Here is a 17,207-nt window from a genome sequence, read left to right on the forward strand (position 1 = left end):
AAAATTTTTGCTGATGATGCATCTGTCTTATGCAAGATAAGTAGCATATATGACTGTCTCTTCCTGCAGGAAACTCTGGATAGATTGAGCATGTGGAGTGATCTATGGATGCTGGTGTTTAATGTGGATAATTGATGCCATAAAAAATGTAGAAAGTAAAAGCAGGCCACCCGCAAACTTCAGATTGTGAGATTAAATATTAATGGTATTGTATCATATAAAAATATGGATCTTGGTGTTATTAACTAAAGATTGTCACTGGAAGATTGCATAAGTGAAATGATGAGAAATTCCTGTGCAGTTCGAGCCAAGTTTAAGATTTTTTTAACACTTCCTGTCTCCCATTGAGGTAGGGTGACCCATAAAAGAAGAAACACTTTCATCATCACTCACTCCATCACTGTCCTGCCAGAGGCATGCCAATACTACAGTTCAGATGCCCCTCCAAACTGCAGAATCGCCTGCCACCAGCTGCCTTGATAAAAACATCATGACACTCCTATGGAGAGCCACTGCCGGGTCACCACGTGAAGAAGACCTGGGCTAGGACCTGTCCTGGTGAGCCTACCAGTACCTCCTTCAGAGTGGAAGCAATGTTCTCACCTCCAGGAAGTACAGTTCCTGCACTCTGAAGGAGGGAGTAGGGATATTTTACATATATGAATGGGAAATTATGATAAAAGTTTCACAGCACAAATTCTTCCAACACATAGAATACAAACATGTGGACAAAATATAAGTACTGTTTTGTAGTTTCAAAAAGAGCTGCAAAAATGGCTGCTAGACTTACAAGACATGACTTCTGAAGAAAGACTGTATAGAATATAAAATTCTGAATTTACCTTGTAAATTTTTTACATACCATCATGGGCTGACAGCTGGAAGAGGATGTATAACCACATTTATAATTATCAGAGGTTAGGAAAGGTTCCTAATAACAGCAGGAAAGAGTAGAAGATGGCATTGACAGTGGTAATGAAGATGACATAGAAAGTGATAAAGATGATGACATAGAGAATGGTAATGAAGATGACAGTGGTAAAGATGATGATGTAGAGAGTGGTAAAGAAGAAGATGAGTGATAAAGAAGTAGAATGAGCGATAAAGAAGTAGAATGAGCGGAGTTGAAAGAGAAAGTCTACTCCTGATGGGTTGAGAATAGATATATCTCAGCTAATAATGTTAGCAAGTCGAAAGTTACGAGGCACAACCAAGAGCTAGAGCTCACCCCACTTCTCCCACAAACTCAAATTAGTAATTATAAATAGGCAGTAACACAAATATGCACACACATCACATACATTACTTTGTGACATTTGTTAAAAAAAAATCTTTTTTTATCTAAAGCAATTATTTACTGTCATTGCAAAGTAAACTAATTAAGACTATGATTATTATTTTGTACAATTGCAATTGTACTTTAAATGCTTATATAAGAATAAGAAGTTTATTTCAGCATGATACATGTTTGTACAGAGGAGAATAACAGTTGGGTGTACATGCTGCAGTATGACTAAATATTTTGTGTATTTTCAGTGTAATGGATATCTGAGATATGTTGCAGTTTTTGAACTGTAGTGTAGGTGAACCTCTAGCAAGACAAGTGATGGGGTAAATGATGATGAAAGTGTTTCCTCTTTTTCAGGTCACCCTGCCTTGGTGGGAAGCAGCTGATGTGTTAATAAAAAAAAATAGACATGTGATTGATATTCATGTTAAGTAGTACAATACTGTATTACATTTAATTTAAGGATATTCACAAATGTATGTTTTTATTAACATGAGTGGTTGATTTAAAATCTTAAGCATTAAAAATCACTGTTTAGCATAACTTGTATTATCCAGTGATGCTAGGATTGAGATCCTGCTGAACATGGATGACTTGGTATTTCACTACTGTAAACTTTTTTTTATTTTTACAAACCATAGACAAAACTGTCTCCTCTACATGATACAGTATTGACTAATAACCTGGTAAGTGGAATATTATTTTCTGGACTCCATGAAATGTATCAAAACTTTCCAACTTTCCAAATCCCCTCTTATTTCATTAGGTTTATCAATTGCTCTTGTCTGCTCTCGAAGCAAATTGGTATTATTAGAGGCTGTATTAAAGTACACTGACATACTCTCTCTACCTTCCTCTGACAGTTCTAGTTTAGAGAGAGATTTTCTGTATAGCTGTTTAACTGCAATTGATGTTTGTGTACTGCGCTGACACTAACTTGATTCCAAGTGTTAAAACTTTAGAAGGCACATCGGAAACATTTTTCTTAACTATATGCTAATCCAGCTATCACATAAGTGAAGCAATTAAATGTGCTTGAGCCATGCCATTAGTTTTTTTAAAATTACTGGGTGTCTTAAGAATTAACAAGTCTTCCTGAAGTAACAAGTGGAGCATCTAACTTTCTTCTTCAGCATCCCTGCTCACTCTAAATATTTCATCTTTCTCTATGATGTTAGCTCTTCTTGCCATGCTTTCCTTGATTATTATAATAATATCAGCCATGAAATGTATTGGATAATTCAGGTTGTTGGTTACCATACTGGAACACTAGATAGTACAAGTTTTGCTCTACTCTGTTTGATGTTTTTATAAACTAAAATTTTCTTGCCAACTGAGACTGACAGTGTAAGACATGATAACTTGTCAACATTACAGATATAGCAGCCGGTGGGAGTTGTGGTGGTCTCATCAGCAAGGTTCTCCTAGCTAACGCTGATGCTCTCTGCGCTGCTGCCTCACCTCTCATGGATCTTGACGACTCCTCGCTGTACGTCATTCACCTCTCTCCTGGATATATTAACATTATAATTTTTTTAATACACTGGCTATCTCCCACCAAGACAGGGTGACCCAAAAAAAAAAAAACTTTCACCTAGATTAAAATTATAAAATAACACTTAAAGTATATAAATGCATTCAATACCTTTATATTCAGATCTTAATTTTCATTCATTTGTTTATCAGTCACGTTTGGAATAATGGTGTTTGAGTATATAGGTAATACAGTGGACCCCCGCTTAACGATCACCTCCAAATGCGACCAATTATGTAAGTGTATTTATGTAAGTGCGTTTGTACGTGTATGTTTGGGGGTCTGAAATGGACTAATCTACTTCACAATATTCCTTATGGGAAAAAATTCGGTCAGTACTGGCACCTGAACATACTACTGGAATGAAAAAAGTTCGTTAACCGGGGGTCCACTGTAATTATATTACACAACAGGATATATCTGTTAAGTGATTCATTTATGATACAACTGACCCACTCTGTACATAATGCCTATCTGAAATTTCTGCATAATATTAAAGATAGCTCTTCTCCTTTTCCTTGGAACTATTTTTATGGTATAATATTGTGCAAAATGGTGAATAATACAAAAAAAAAGTTCTTTTAATGTTTAATTTTGGTTTTAATCAAGATTTTGAATTTATCCAAATAGAGAAATTAAGGGCTAATTTCTGTGTTTTGAATTTTCTATTTTAGTGAAGTAAAGAAAATTGGAGCCCAACAGTACAGTGGTCCCTCGTTGTTCGTAATTAATCCGTTCCTGGAGCCGTTACTATAAACCTAATTTACGATTTACGAATCAATTTTCCCCATAAGAAATAATGTAAATACAATTAATCCGTTCCTGACACATAGAAGTATTAAAACAAAAAAAAATTTAACATGAAATATACATGTAGTACATAAACAATACAATGGGAAATGATGAATGAAATATTAACAGCATAACACTTACCTTTATTGGAGATTCTTCTTAGTGTATGGAAGACTGGAGGAGGAGAGAGAGTGGATTGTTTATAGTTTGGAAGGGGAATCCTCTTCCATCAACACCTCAGGTACCATTTGCTTTTCTGGGGTTGCTTCTCTTCTCTGTTTCTTAATGCCACTAGGACCACCTTGAGAGTCACTGGAGTCCTGTCTCACAAAATAACTGTGGAGAGAGCTCTGTTTCTGACGTCTCTTTAACACTTCCCTAAAATGGCCCAAGACTTTGTCACTGTACATGTTGCCAACCTGGCTTGCAACAACCTTGTTAGGGTGATGTTTCTCCATAAAGCTTTCCATCTTACCCCACATAGTAAAAATCTCTCTAATTTCTGAAGGAGGCACCTTCTTCCATCTCTCTTCCTCCTCCTCTGCAGCAAGGTTCTGAGCTGCGATGTGTTGCTCTTCCTGCTGAAGCTCTTGCAGCTCCTCAGTGGTGAGCTCTTCATTGTGGTCTTCCACCAATTCTTCCACATCCTCCAAACTCACATCCAGCCCCATGGAACTCCCCAGTGCCACAATTGATTTTACAACAGACATAGGCTCATTAGGGTCAGTCCCAAATCCTTCAAAATCTCTCTTGTCGACACAATCTGGCCACAATTTTCTCCAGGCAGAGTTCAAAGTCCTGGTAGTCACTCCCTCCCAAGCCATACCTATAAGGGTTATGCAGTGGAGGATGCTGAAGTGTTCTCTCCAAAATTCCCTTAGGGTTAAGTGAGTGTCTGTGGTCACAGTCAAGCACCTGTGAAACATTGCTTTTGTGTAGAGTTTTTTAAAGTTTGCAATAACCTGCTGGTACATGGGTTGGAGGAGAGGAGTGGTATTCGGGGGCAAGAACTTTACTGTGATGAACTCAAACTCTTCGAAAATTAGGTCATCCAAGTTTGGAGGATGAGCAGGTGCATTGTCCATTACTAGCATGCACTTGAGATCCAATTTCTTTTCCAGGAGATACTCCTTCACACTAGGGCCAAACACTTCATTGAACCACTCGACGAAAATTTCCCTCGTGACCATGCCTTACTATTAGATTTCCAAAACACACACAATTTACTCTTCATAACATTATTTTTCCTGAACACACTGGGATTTTCAGAATGGTACACTAGTAATGGCTTCACTTTGAAATCCCCACTAGCATTAGCACAGAACATTAGCGTCAGCCTGTCTTTCATAGGCTTGTGTCCTGGCATTGCCTTTTCCTCTTGTGTAATGAAGGTCCTCTTTGGCATTTTCTTCCAAAAGAGGCCTGTTTTGTCACAATTGAACACTTGTTTAGGTTTCAGTCCTTCAGCCTCTATGTACTCTTGGAATTCATGCACATATTTTTCAGCCGCCTTGTGGTTCGAACTGGTAGCCTCACCGTGCCTTACCACACTGTGTATGCCAGTACAGTTCTTAAATCTCTCAAACCAGCCTTTGCTGGCCTTAAATTCGCTCACTTCACCACTATTTGCAGGCAATTTCTTTACCAAATCTTCATGCAACTGCCTAGCCTTTTCACAAATAAATGAAGTCATTAGAGTATCTCCTGCTAATTGTTTCTCATTTATCCACACCAATAATAACTTCTCAACCTCTTCCAGTACTGGTGATCTCATTTTTGTCAGCATAGTTACTCCCTTTGCAAAAACAGCATCCTTTATTTCATTTTCTTGGCCACTATGGAACATAAGGTTTTGTAGGGTTTCTTATACATCCTGGACAGTTCGGCCACACTTGTACCATTTTCATATTGTTCAATGATGGTTTTCTTAAATTCAATCGTATTTCTCACCTTCTTTACCACAGGCTTGGCACTAGGAGCTTTCTTTGGAGCCATGGTAGCTTATTTAGTACTTGCAAGCACTAAAATAAATGGAATATTATGAAAGATTTCACTGGAGCATGTGAGGGGACCTTCGCTCACTGGTAAACAATGCCAGACTGGCTGCCGCCCTGGCTCATGCCGTGCGTACGCGTCCCGGACGAACTACGACTCACGAATCAACCTATGAAAAGCGAGTCCATGTTTATACGAAAATACCCCTATGATTGGCGAATTTTACGATTGCCGGGAACTACAAAAAGCGGGGCACCACTGTACTTAACCCCAGCTGACCAGTGCGTTAACCACTCGGCCAGCTGGCCAGGAGGCTAACGCACTGACCTATGAATTTTAAGACTTGTTCTGTGGTTTTCTTACAATTGTATTATTGTGAGTCTGTCAGTTATGATAAATCAGTATTCAGCTTTCGTCACTTATGTGTTAAACTGTATATACATTCGTTTTCAGAGATGGATTTGATGAAAGGTGCACAATGAATAACTACTTTGGTATTGGTATTGATGCAAAAATTACATTAGATTTCCACAATAAAAGAGAAGAACACCCTGAAAAATGTCGATCAAGAACCAAGAACTTCATGTGGTATGGCGTCCTGGCTTCAAAGGAATGGCTCTGTGTATGTATACATATATATACACAATATATATAGTATATGTGGTATATTGTACAGTTTATTGTATAAAATCTGTTGTATGTAACTGAATAATTCTATATTTCATGGGCTAACATTGCATATCAGATTATTAATAATTAGGTTTAATGTTGCAAACAAAAAATTCATAGATTAAGACTATAACCATCAACCATATGACTTAATTCTGCTTCAGTATATTTCTGGCCATTTTAAAAGTGAGAGCCACATTAGCATGAATATTTGTACTGCATATTTACAATCCACATTTTGGGTTTTATTTTTGTCAATTTTCTATAATTGTTTATTGTATCTAATTGTATGCTTCCCTATATATTCATTGAATTTGTGCAGTTGGAGACATAGTATGGGTTTAGCACTTAGTTTTTATTGTAATAATTGCAGACATAGTGTAGTAATTAGCTTGCTGAATGTACTAAAAAAAGTATTCTGAAGAGATTTGATTTTCTTTGTATTAGTGTAAAATAATGTTGATTAATCTCATACCCATTTTCTTTTTCTTAAGATTGTTGATCAGGTCTTTCCTTTTACATGTAAATGACAGCTTTACTGTAACCCGATTTTCAGTGCTGTCTCTTATAACTGATAAGTTTTTTTTTTTTTGTAGGAAAGCCTGCAAATAAGTACTTAACCAGCTTTGTCATTGAAATGTGGACTTTTATATCTGCCTAGAAAAAATTTTTTTGTAGGATAGCCTTGCAAATAAATACTGTACTTAAATGTGTTCAGCATTGCAATGTTGTCTTTTAATGGTGCTCAGAAAACCTATAAGAACCTGGATCAGCGTGTGCAACTGGAATGTGATGGAGAAAGAATTCCTCTGCCATCACTACAAGGCATCGTTGTACTTAATATTCCTAGGTAAGTCAATAATTGTATGTTCCTCTCTACACAGATAACCCACACATAGGACAAAGAAACTTATGATAGTATTTCATTGTGAGTAGTTAGTGGTCCAAGTTGGACCAAAACGTTGTCATAAATTTCTTTTCCCCATGTGCGGGTTATGTGTGTATCGTTCCAGTTACAGTATTGTGCCTTTTTATTTTTTATGTTTCTCTTTATTCAAATAGTCATCTCCAGATGTTACAGTAATGCTTTGTGTCTTCTCATTCATTGTATCTCTCACTCTTACCCCGAGGGTAGTCTTCTTTTTTGTGGTAGGAAATTTAAAAGCTGAATGTTTTAAGTCCTTAGTTATACTGTATAGTAGTAAATATCATCTGTTTTCTTACCTCTAATCATTGATGATTGTTTACTTACAGTTTTATGGGAGGCACTAATTTTTGGGGAGGAACTAAAGAAGACGACTGTTTTTTGGCACCAAGTTTTGATGACCGAATTCTTGAAGTTGTAGCTGTGTTTGGCTCAGCACAGATGGCCGCTTCCCGCATAATAAATTTACAGCATCATCGAATAGCTCAGTGCTCCAGCATAAAGATCACAATCCTTGGTGAGGCAGGTAATGAAGTCCTCATCATGGAAGAACCACCTATGTAGCTGTAACAAGTTGACTAAAATGTTTTCTACTTCTCTTTGTGGTTGAATTCCACTTAGTAGTAATTTTAGGCTTGGCATGTAACTTTGGCTTATGTGATGAAAGTAATTCAGATGGATGCTGTGAGAATATCTGGCCGAAGCTGTGTAGCAGCTGAGTGGTTTGGGGTAGTCACTCAAGGCAGCATTCAATGGATGAAGTAAATATACCTTGTAATATGAAAAAGCTTCTTTAGACAACACAAGAGAAAGAAGGCAGAAGTGTGTTAAGGAGAAGGGGAGTTATTTCTAAGATGAGAAATAGCTTTAAGAGCATGGCTTAATAGGAATTCAGAGGAACATTTGTGAGATTACTAACACTAACACATTTAGGCTTCACCCTATGCATACCAGGATCATGACATCTGTATTAAGCTCAGTCAGGCTGTCAATACAGTACTAAATTCCATGTAATAAAACTCTTCAGTAAGCATTGCAGAGTGCACCAGTACCACACAGTAAATGTATATCACATCTAAAAAAGCCCAGTAGAAATGGAGCATTGTGTAATAGTGAATTTAAGTAAAGTGGACCTGCATAAAGTGAGGGAGACTTGTAAAAAAAATAAATTTCTCACTGTCTTACCTTTCAAGCATTTCCCCATGTTCATAGGCAGAGGCGTCACTAGGGTTGGTGTCACCCGGGGCGGAATCTTGGGTGTCACCCAGGGTAGCATCTTTGGTGTCACCCTCATGAAATCCAAGGGCAGGGGGATGGGGGGAAGTAAACTCCAGTTACATCAGTACTGCATACCCAGTAACTAATGTTTAGCAATGAGAACGTTTAAGGGCTATAAACTGAACAGGAGAATACTTCTCAACTTTATAAATGATAAAATAAATAATCGTAGTAATATTGAGGAAACATAAACTCAAATACCACTTTGAGTACAGCCAGCAGATCCTATATTTATTCATCTTCAATAATGCCCCCTAAAAAAAACTTGAAAAATAAAAAAAAACATTGCAGTATCAGAGGAACACTAGTTCTGATTTGACCTTGAGTACAGGTAACATCTCAGTGAATCTGATCTTACATATCCTTGCCCTCATTTCTGCAAAATCATCTATCACATCATCAAAATCAATGATTTTCCCTGTATAGGCCTATATAGGCTATATAGAAACGAAGGATTTTTCTCTCATGTTGGTGCAGTACTGTTTTCGGCATTAGTGTTACTTTCTTTAGAGGCTTTATGGTGTCACCCCCTAAATGATGCCACCCAGGGTGCTCCTCACCCCTTACAATGCCACTGTTCATAGGTCCTTTGAAGTAGATTTTTTATAGTTATTTCTATTTTTTACAAGTTCTTGCATGACTGAAGTGTGATGTGTATCTGAGGTGATTCTTCTATTTATAGCTGTATATGCAACCAGGTTGCATCAAAATAGGATACCACAAAATTACACTAAGCCTGATGGTAGTTAAAAAAACTGCAGTGATATAAAATTGGAAATTTCAGAGTCTAAACAGCATTTAATTAAAATTACAGTAAAACCAATTACAGTGGACCCTCAACCAACAGCTTTAATCCGTTCCAGAGAGCTAGCCTTTAGTCGAACTAATTTTCCCCATAATAGTGGAAATCCTATTAATCCGTTTTAGACAGCCAAAAGTATTAACAAAACAATATTTTTTTTAAAGATTAAATATAAATATACATACAGAAAACAATGACAAACAAATATAAAGCACTAATTAAATGGATAAATGAACCTTTAACATTACACTTACCTTTATTGACTTATCTTTATTAACTTGACTTGTTGGTGTATGATAGACATGTAGGAGGCAAGAGGAAGGCAAGTTTATTATGCTTCAATATGACGCTAATATCATCTCTACGGCTTATTTATCTATCACAGTTTATCTAACATGACATTATAAACAATATTAAGGTATACACAAATACAGTTACATAGATTATCATACATAGCAGCATATGTGTAAAGTACCTAGGATAACCCAAAAAAGTCAGAGTGACTTACATTTTTTCCATTGGGGTCCTTTTATATTTACACTTAATATATTTACTTTTATGCTTACAGTTTTATATTTACACTTACCTTGAAGGAGATGTTAGTTTAATTAGTTTGATGGAGGAGATGCTGGCAGAGGTTTAGGGTAGTGGAAGATAGCAGGCCGGCGTATGTTCAGCGGATAAACACACATCCAACAACATTGGGGAGTTACTTTCGTGTTGTTTTTCTATCGCTTACTCGCTTAACTTACTTGCTACACTGTTAATTCTACACTTTATCGTTGGCTGGCACTATAGCCTTTATCGATACCTGCTGCTTTAGTATCGTACATATCATAGAATCACCGAATCACTGCAGAAGACGCATTCTCTCCTCTCTCTTCCTCTTCCACTTTGGTACTTTGCTATGAGTTTTTTCTTGAGTTTTATTGTGTTTCTTTCCTTTTTTATCACAGGGCTGGCACTAGAAACTTTCTTTGGGCCCTTGATGGCTTATTTAGTGGTTACAAGCATTAAAAACACTGGAATAATACAAAATGTATCGCAGGTACACATGGAATCGACTGAAATGGCTTGTGAACACTGGCACACTGGCTGTACATGGAGTCTTGAAGTGGCTGGGCCCGCTCAGGCCACGCTCAGGCCGCATGGACATGTTCAGGACAAAAGCCTTTAGATGAGTTTTTCGCTGTTGGTAGAGCCAATTTTTTTATGCCAAAGAGCGCCGTTAGTTGATTTTGGCGTTAATCGATGCCGCCGTTGGTTGAGGGTCCACTGTATTACAAAAGTGTTTACAGGTACTTTAAAGGAAATACAGAATATATCATATTTCTTGCTGTAGTTGCTACTGAGTGTTAAAGATTATACCTGATGCCAGTTTTCTTTCTTACAGGTGAAGAGGGAGTACCAATTCAGGTTGATGGTGAAGCATGGACACAACCTCCTGGAATTGTTCGCATTGTTCACAAAAACAGAGTACAAATGCTTTGCAGGAATCGGGTAAGTTATTTATTATGTTACCTGAATTAAAAGTTAACTGGAATTTGCTCATTTTTAAAACTGATATACCTACTATTTCCTCCATGGGGAAGTGGAACAGAATTCTTCCTCCGTAAGCCATGCATGTTGTAAGAGGCAACTAAAATGCCGGGAGCAAGGGGCTAGTAACCCCTTCTCCTGTATATATTACTAAATGTAAAAGGAGAAACTTTCGTTTTTCCTTTTGGGCCATCCTGCCTCGGTGGGATACGGCCGGTGTGTTGAAAGAAAGAAAGAAAGATACCTACTATTTACATAGTCCTTTCAAGGATGGTGTCTTCATCCTGGTGAGGGGCTCTTAATCCAAGAAATGAGCTAGCTGCCGCCTCTTTAGATCAAACCTGTTTAACCCCAATTTTCCTATATTTTTCCTCTCTATGAATTTAGTATTTCCCCAGGAATATAATAACATTTCCACTGGTAATACATTAATATAGCTGTGGTTGGCAAATTAAGCAGTTGAGTGCATTGCCCATAATTTTAATATTGAATCTCAAATTATTTAGTGTTTTAAGTGAGTATAAAGTTAATAAATATAAATATTAAATTAAAAATATACATTGTATGTGCAGTTATCTTAGTAATATAAAGATTTAATCAGTGGTTGTAGATTAATGTTAGTTAAGAAGAGACTGCTTTTTTTTATTAACACATTGGCCATTTACTACACTCATCATCATCATTCACTCCATCTTGGCAGATGCGAGCCTACACTACAGCTTAAAAACTGCAACATATCAACACCTCTCCTTCAGAGCACAAGTCTGGCTTTACATACTCATAAAAAGTACAATGCTTGCACTTTAAAGGAGGGGTTGGGGATATTGGGTGTTTGGAGTGACGTCTAAACTGTTATATCAGGGTGCCTCTGCAAAGACACTGATTATGTGTGAATGATGGTGAAAGTGTTTCTTTCTTTTTTGGGTCACCCTGCCTCGGTGGGAGACAGCCAGCGTATTAAAAAAAAAATTTACTTGCAGTAAAGGCAGTGCAGGCAACCCCCACATAACAGTGGAGGTTAATGCATTTATGTTTAGTGAAGACAGTGTTGGCAACCCTACTTAATGATAGGGGTCAGTACATTGATTTTGGCCTATAGTGTTAATGTCTGTGGCTAACATGGTGATTTAGGAGGTCATGAATAGTTTGAGATTCAAGAGATTTGTTGAAGAATAATTGCTCGAGCTTTCTTGTATATAAAATTATTTTATTTTATTACCCTAACGTCCATCTCTTGCCAAGGCAGGGTGACCCACAGAAGAAAACATCTTTCTTTCTTTCAACACACCGGCCGTATCCCACCAAGGCAGGGTGGCCCAAAAGGAAAAACGAAAGCTTCTCCTTTTACATTTAGTAATATATACAGGAGAAGGGGTTACTAGCCCCTTGCTCCCGGCATTTTAGTTGCCTCTTACAACACGCATGGCTTATGGAGGAAGAATTCTGTTCCACTTCCCCATGGAGATAAGAGGAAATAAACAAGAACTAGAAAGAAGATAGAAGAAAACCCAGAGGGGTGTGTGTATATATATGCTTGTACATGTATGTGTAGTGTGACCTAAGTGTAAGAAGAAGTGGCAAGACGTACCTGTAATCTTGCATATTTATGAGACAGACAAAAGACACCAGCAACCCTACCATCATGTAAAACAATTACAGGCTTTCATTTTACACTCACTTGGCAGAATGGCAGTACCCCCCTGGATGGTTGCTGTCTACCAACCTACTACCTACAAGAAGAAAACATTCTTTTCTTTCAACGTACCAGCCGAATCCCACCGAGGTGGGGTGACATAAAAGGAAAAATGAAAGTTTCTCCTTTTAAATTTAGTAATATATACAGGAGAAGGGGTTACTAGCCCCTTGCTCCCGGCATTTCAGTCGCCTCTTACGACACGCATGGCTTACGGAGGAAGAATTCTGTTCCACTTCCCCATGGAGATAAGAGGAAATAAACAAGAACAAGAACTAGAAAGAAAATAGAAGAAAACCCAGAGGGGTGTGTGTATATATATGCTTGTACATGTATGCATAGTGTGACCTAAGTGTAAGTAGAAGTAGCAAGACATACCCGAAATCTTGCATGTTTATGAGACAGACAAAAGACACCAGCAATCCTACCATCATGTAAAACAATTACAGGCTTTCGTTTTGCACTCACTCGGCAGGACGGTAGTACCTCCCTGGGCGGTTGCTGTCTACTAACCTACTACCTATAAAGAAGAAAACATGTTTACCATTATTCACTCATTTTCTGTTTTGCGAGAAGTATGCTGATATGAACAGTTCAGAGTACTCTCTCATTGCAATGTTCCCACCCATTCTTAAAAGTGCAGGCATTGCTCTTCCCACCTCCATGCTTCAATCTTCCTAAATGTTATTTAAATTATTCACTCTATTTTTAATCAAAATTTTGGCTATAAGCTTAAGTAATTTAGGAAGTTAGTGGGGAAGTATGTTCACACTGTATTTATTCTTACTTGTATCTAGCTCGATCTCTAGCACACTCAGCTCACACGCTGAAGTCCGGGGTTCAAATCTCCTCCAGTACGGCTGGAAAACATTAGGGACGTATTTCCATCAGACACCTACTGTCCCTGACCCTGTTCACCCATCAGTGTAAAATGGATACCTGGGTGTTAAAGTTAACTGGTGTGGGTCGCATCCTGGGACAAAACTGACCTAATTTGCCCGAAATGATCATCAGGAGGCCTGGTCACAGACCGGGCCGCGGGGGCGTTGACCCCCGGAACTCTCTCCAGGTAAACTCCAGGTAATAACAAGTGGCTTTCTGTATAATAGTATGTCATTGATGTCAGCTAGGCCTGTATACCTTGTACATGTACTTGCAGTAAATAACATTATTATTATTATTATTATTATTATTATAATTATTATTATTATTATTATTGTTTTTATTTTTATTATGGATAAAAGAAGTTCTCTCTGATAAAGAGCAAATTGGAAAAGATACTGTGTTTTAATTTTAACAATAGATTTTAACCCTTAAAGGGTCCAAACGTATATATACGTTTTTTCAACATCTGAAAGTATGTAAAAAAATGTAGATCTTTTTTGTTTATATTTGAAAATGTGTAAAAAAACTTTTATCTACATTTTTTTTTGTTATATTTGAAAATATGTAAAAAAAAAGTAGATCTACTTTTGTAGCACTACGAATTTGAACGTCGATCTTTTTGGACCGTTTAAGGGTTAAATAAAACAAGATGAGGAATTATTTATGTTATTACAGTGTGTACCTTTTATTTCTAGGACTTAGAAGTTTCACTCAAGGCTTGGGAGGAGAAACAGCGCAGTAGCGGCAGCCAGACTAAACAGTTAACATTACTTGCTGATGAGGAGCTTCCTGTACTTGCAACAATAGCTTCCTCAGTAAGAACACTTAAAATATATGTTAATTGGGCAGTTTGTATTTGGATATATATGCTGTGTTATATACTTATTGCATGCCTCTGCAGTTGACAGTCATAGGTATGTTATACAGGCTAGAGCAGGGGTGGGCAACCCTTAGTACGTGTGCCAAACTTGGCACGCCGACTTCCTGCCGGCACGCTAACCTCTGGTCTCGTCTCAAAAAAAAAAAAAAAAAAAATGCGACATTTATCACGTATTCGTTCAAGAAAAGTGGGGAAATAGTCCCCATGTATTTCCAGAGATTTTGTATCATGGCCAACTTTGGCATGCACACTTAAAAAAGGTTGCCCACCCCTGGGCTAGAGGCATGTAATGTTAAGAGTAAAATGTGCTAGATATGGTAATCTAGTATATTTCCCAACTGTATACTTAAAGTTACTGTCTCCCATGAAGATAAACTTTGTGAATAGTACAAAGAGTGCTTAAAAACCTTGAATAAATCTAGTAGAGCTTGATACTGTACAAAAACCTCACTTGTACACCTACCATGCCAGCATTTTTTGTGTTATACATGGGAGGGAAGTAAGAAAATCATTGGTTATTTATGAGGAACAGTGCAACCTGCTGAAGTGTAATAGTCACTGTTAGACCAATGTAGTTTGAGGCTAGAAGCTACCAGATTAGATCAAGAACAAAGTGTTTAATATGATGAAAGCTGTAAAAATGCAAAGAAAAAAAGTGGTGGGAAAAATGTGGGGGAAGTTTGTGAGGCATTGGGTAGAATGAAAGGGGTAAGGCAGCTGGGATTGATGGGGTAAAGATAGAAATGTTAATAGCAGGTGGGAATATAGTTCTGGAGTGGTTGGTGCTGTTATTTAATAAATGTATGGAGGAGGGTAAGGTACCTAGGGATTGGCAGAGAGCATGCATAGTTCCTTTGTATAAAGGTAAAGGGGACAAAAGAGAGTGCAAGAATTATAGGGGAAGAAGTTTGTTGAGTATTCCTGGTAAAGTATATGGTAGAGTTATTATTGAAAGAATTATGAACAAGATGGAGAGTAGGATAGCAGATGAACAAGGAGGATTCAGGAGAGGTAGGGGGTGTGTAGACCAAGTGTTTACAGTGAAACATATAGGTGAACAGTATTTAGATAAGAGTAAGGAGGTTTTTGTGGCATTTATGGATTTGGAAAAGGCATATGACAGGGTGGATATGGGAGCAGTGTGGCAGATGTTGCAAATGTATGGAATAGGAGGTAGGTTATTGAAAGTGATGAAAAGTTTTTACGAGGATAGTGAAGCTCAGGTTAGAGTGTATAGGAGAGAGGGAGATTATTTCCCAGTAAAAGTAGGCCTTAGATAAGGATGTGTGATGTCACCGTGGTTATTCAATATATTTATAGATAGGGTTGTAAGAGAAGTGAATGCCTGAGTGTTGGCAAGAGGTGTGGGGTTAAAAGATAAAGAATCTAACACAAAGTGGGAGTTATCACAGTTGCTTTTTGCTGATGACACTGTGCTTTTGGGAGACTAAAGAGAAATTGCAGAGGTTGGTGGATGAGTTTGGTAGGTTATGTAAAACAAGAAAATTAAAAGTGAATTTAGAAAAGAGTAAGGTGATGAGGATAAAAAATTAGGTAACAGAAGATTGGATATCAGGTTGGAGGGAAAGGGTATGGAGGAGGTGAATGTCTTCAGATATTTAAGAGTGGACATGTCAGCAGATGGGTCTATGAAAGATGAGATGAATCATAGAATTGACGAGGGAAAAAGGTGAGTGGTGCACTGAGGAGTCTATGGAGACAGAACTTTGTCCATGGAAGCAAAGAGAGGAATGTATAAGAGTATAGTTATACCAGCGCTCTTATATGGGTACGAAGCATGCGTGGTGAATGTTGCAACAACGAGAAGGCAGTGGAGATGTATCTGAGGGCAATATGTGGTGTGAATATAATTAGTAGTTTGGAAATGACGAGGTGCGGGATTACCAAATCTATTATCCAGAGAGCTGAGGGGTTGTCGAGGTGGTTCGGACATGTAGAGAGGATGGAACAAAATAGAATGACTTCAAGGGTGTGTAAATCTGCAGTGGAGGGAAGGTGGGGTAGGGGTCGGCCTATGAAAGGTTGGAGGGAGGGGGTAAAGGGGGTTTTGTGTGCGAGGGGCTTGGACTTCCAGCAGGCTTGCGTGAGCATGTTAGGAGTGAATGGAGACAAATGGTTTTTAGGACTTAATGTGCTGTTGGAGTGTGAGCAGGGTAATACTATTTATGAAGGGATTCAGGGAAATCAGCAGGCTGGACTCGAGTCCTGGAAATGGGAAGTACAGTGCCTGCACTCTCAAGGAGGGGTGTTAACCCTTTCAGGGTCCGTCCCGTAGATCTACGGCTTTACGTTCAGGGTCCAAACCGTAGATCTACGTCATGAGCTCAGCTCACTCTGATGAACTGTGAGTGGTACATTTGGACCTTGATATGAGAAAATACATCTATGTGGTATGTGTGCACCACATAAAACAAATCCTGCAGCACACTGTGTATAATGAGAGAAAAAAACTGAGACCATGATTTTTCGATTAAAACAGCCAATTTGCAGTGTTTTTTTGTATGTTTTTTATAGTTGTATTTGCGATTTCTTGGTCTCATTTGATAGAATGGAAGACATATTACAGAAATATAGATGATTTTGATTGGTTTTAGCACTGGAAATGGCTTGAAACTGAGCTCAAAGTAGCGGAAATGTTAAATTTTTGCTGATGTTCAAGAGTAAACAAACGATCTCACACGTCTAATACACGCTAGCTGGTGGGTCTAATATACATTCACAAATGTGGTGATGATATTTATACAATTATTACAATATAGGTAGGTTGGTAGACAGCAACCACCCAGGGAAGTACTACCGTCCTGCCAGATGACTGTGAAACAAAAACCTGTAACTGTTTTGCATGATGGTAGGATTGCTGGTTTTCTTTTTCTGTCTCATAAACACGCTAAGATAACAGGGATATC

General features: G+C 38.0%; 1 protein-coding gene across 8 annotated transcripts in view; it reads left to right on the plus strand.

The window, feature by feature from the left end:
* The window catches only part of LOC128702196 (diacylglycerol kinase eta), a 277,320-nt gene that overhangs the window by 245,980 nt on the left and 14,133 nt on the right, over positions 1-17,207 (plus strand). For all 8 annotated transcript variants that reach the window (XM_053796310.2, XM_053796313.2, XM_053796311.2 and 5 more), the window contains 6 exons: positions 2,666-2,777; positions 6,063-6,231; positions 7,028-7,128; positions 7,533-7,729; positions 10,677-10,783; positions 14,096-14,215. In XM_053796310.2, the coding sequence (XP_053652285.1) occupies positions 2,666-2,777; positions 6,063-6,231; positions 7,028-7,128; positions 7,533-7,729; positions 10,677-10,783; positions 14,096-14,215 (806 nt within the window). The remainder of the gene's footprint in view (positions 1-2,665; positions 2,778-6,062; positions 6,232-7,027; positions 7,129-7,532; positions 7,730-10,676; positions 10,784-14,095; positions 14,216-17,207) is intronic.

This window comes from Cherax quadricarinatus, chromosome 83 (genome assembly GCF_038502225.1).
Source record: "Cherax quadricarinatus isolate ZL_2023a chromosome 83, ASM3850222v1, whole genome shotgun sequence".
In the NCBI taxonomy this organism is placed as follows: domain Eukaryota; kingdom Metazoa; phylum Arthropoda; class Malacostraca; order Decapoda; family Parastacidae; genus Cherax; species Cherax quadricarinatus.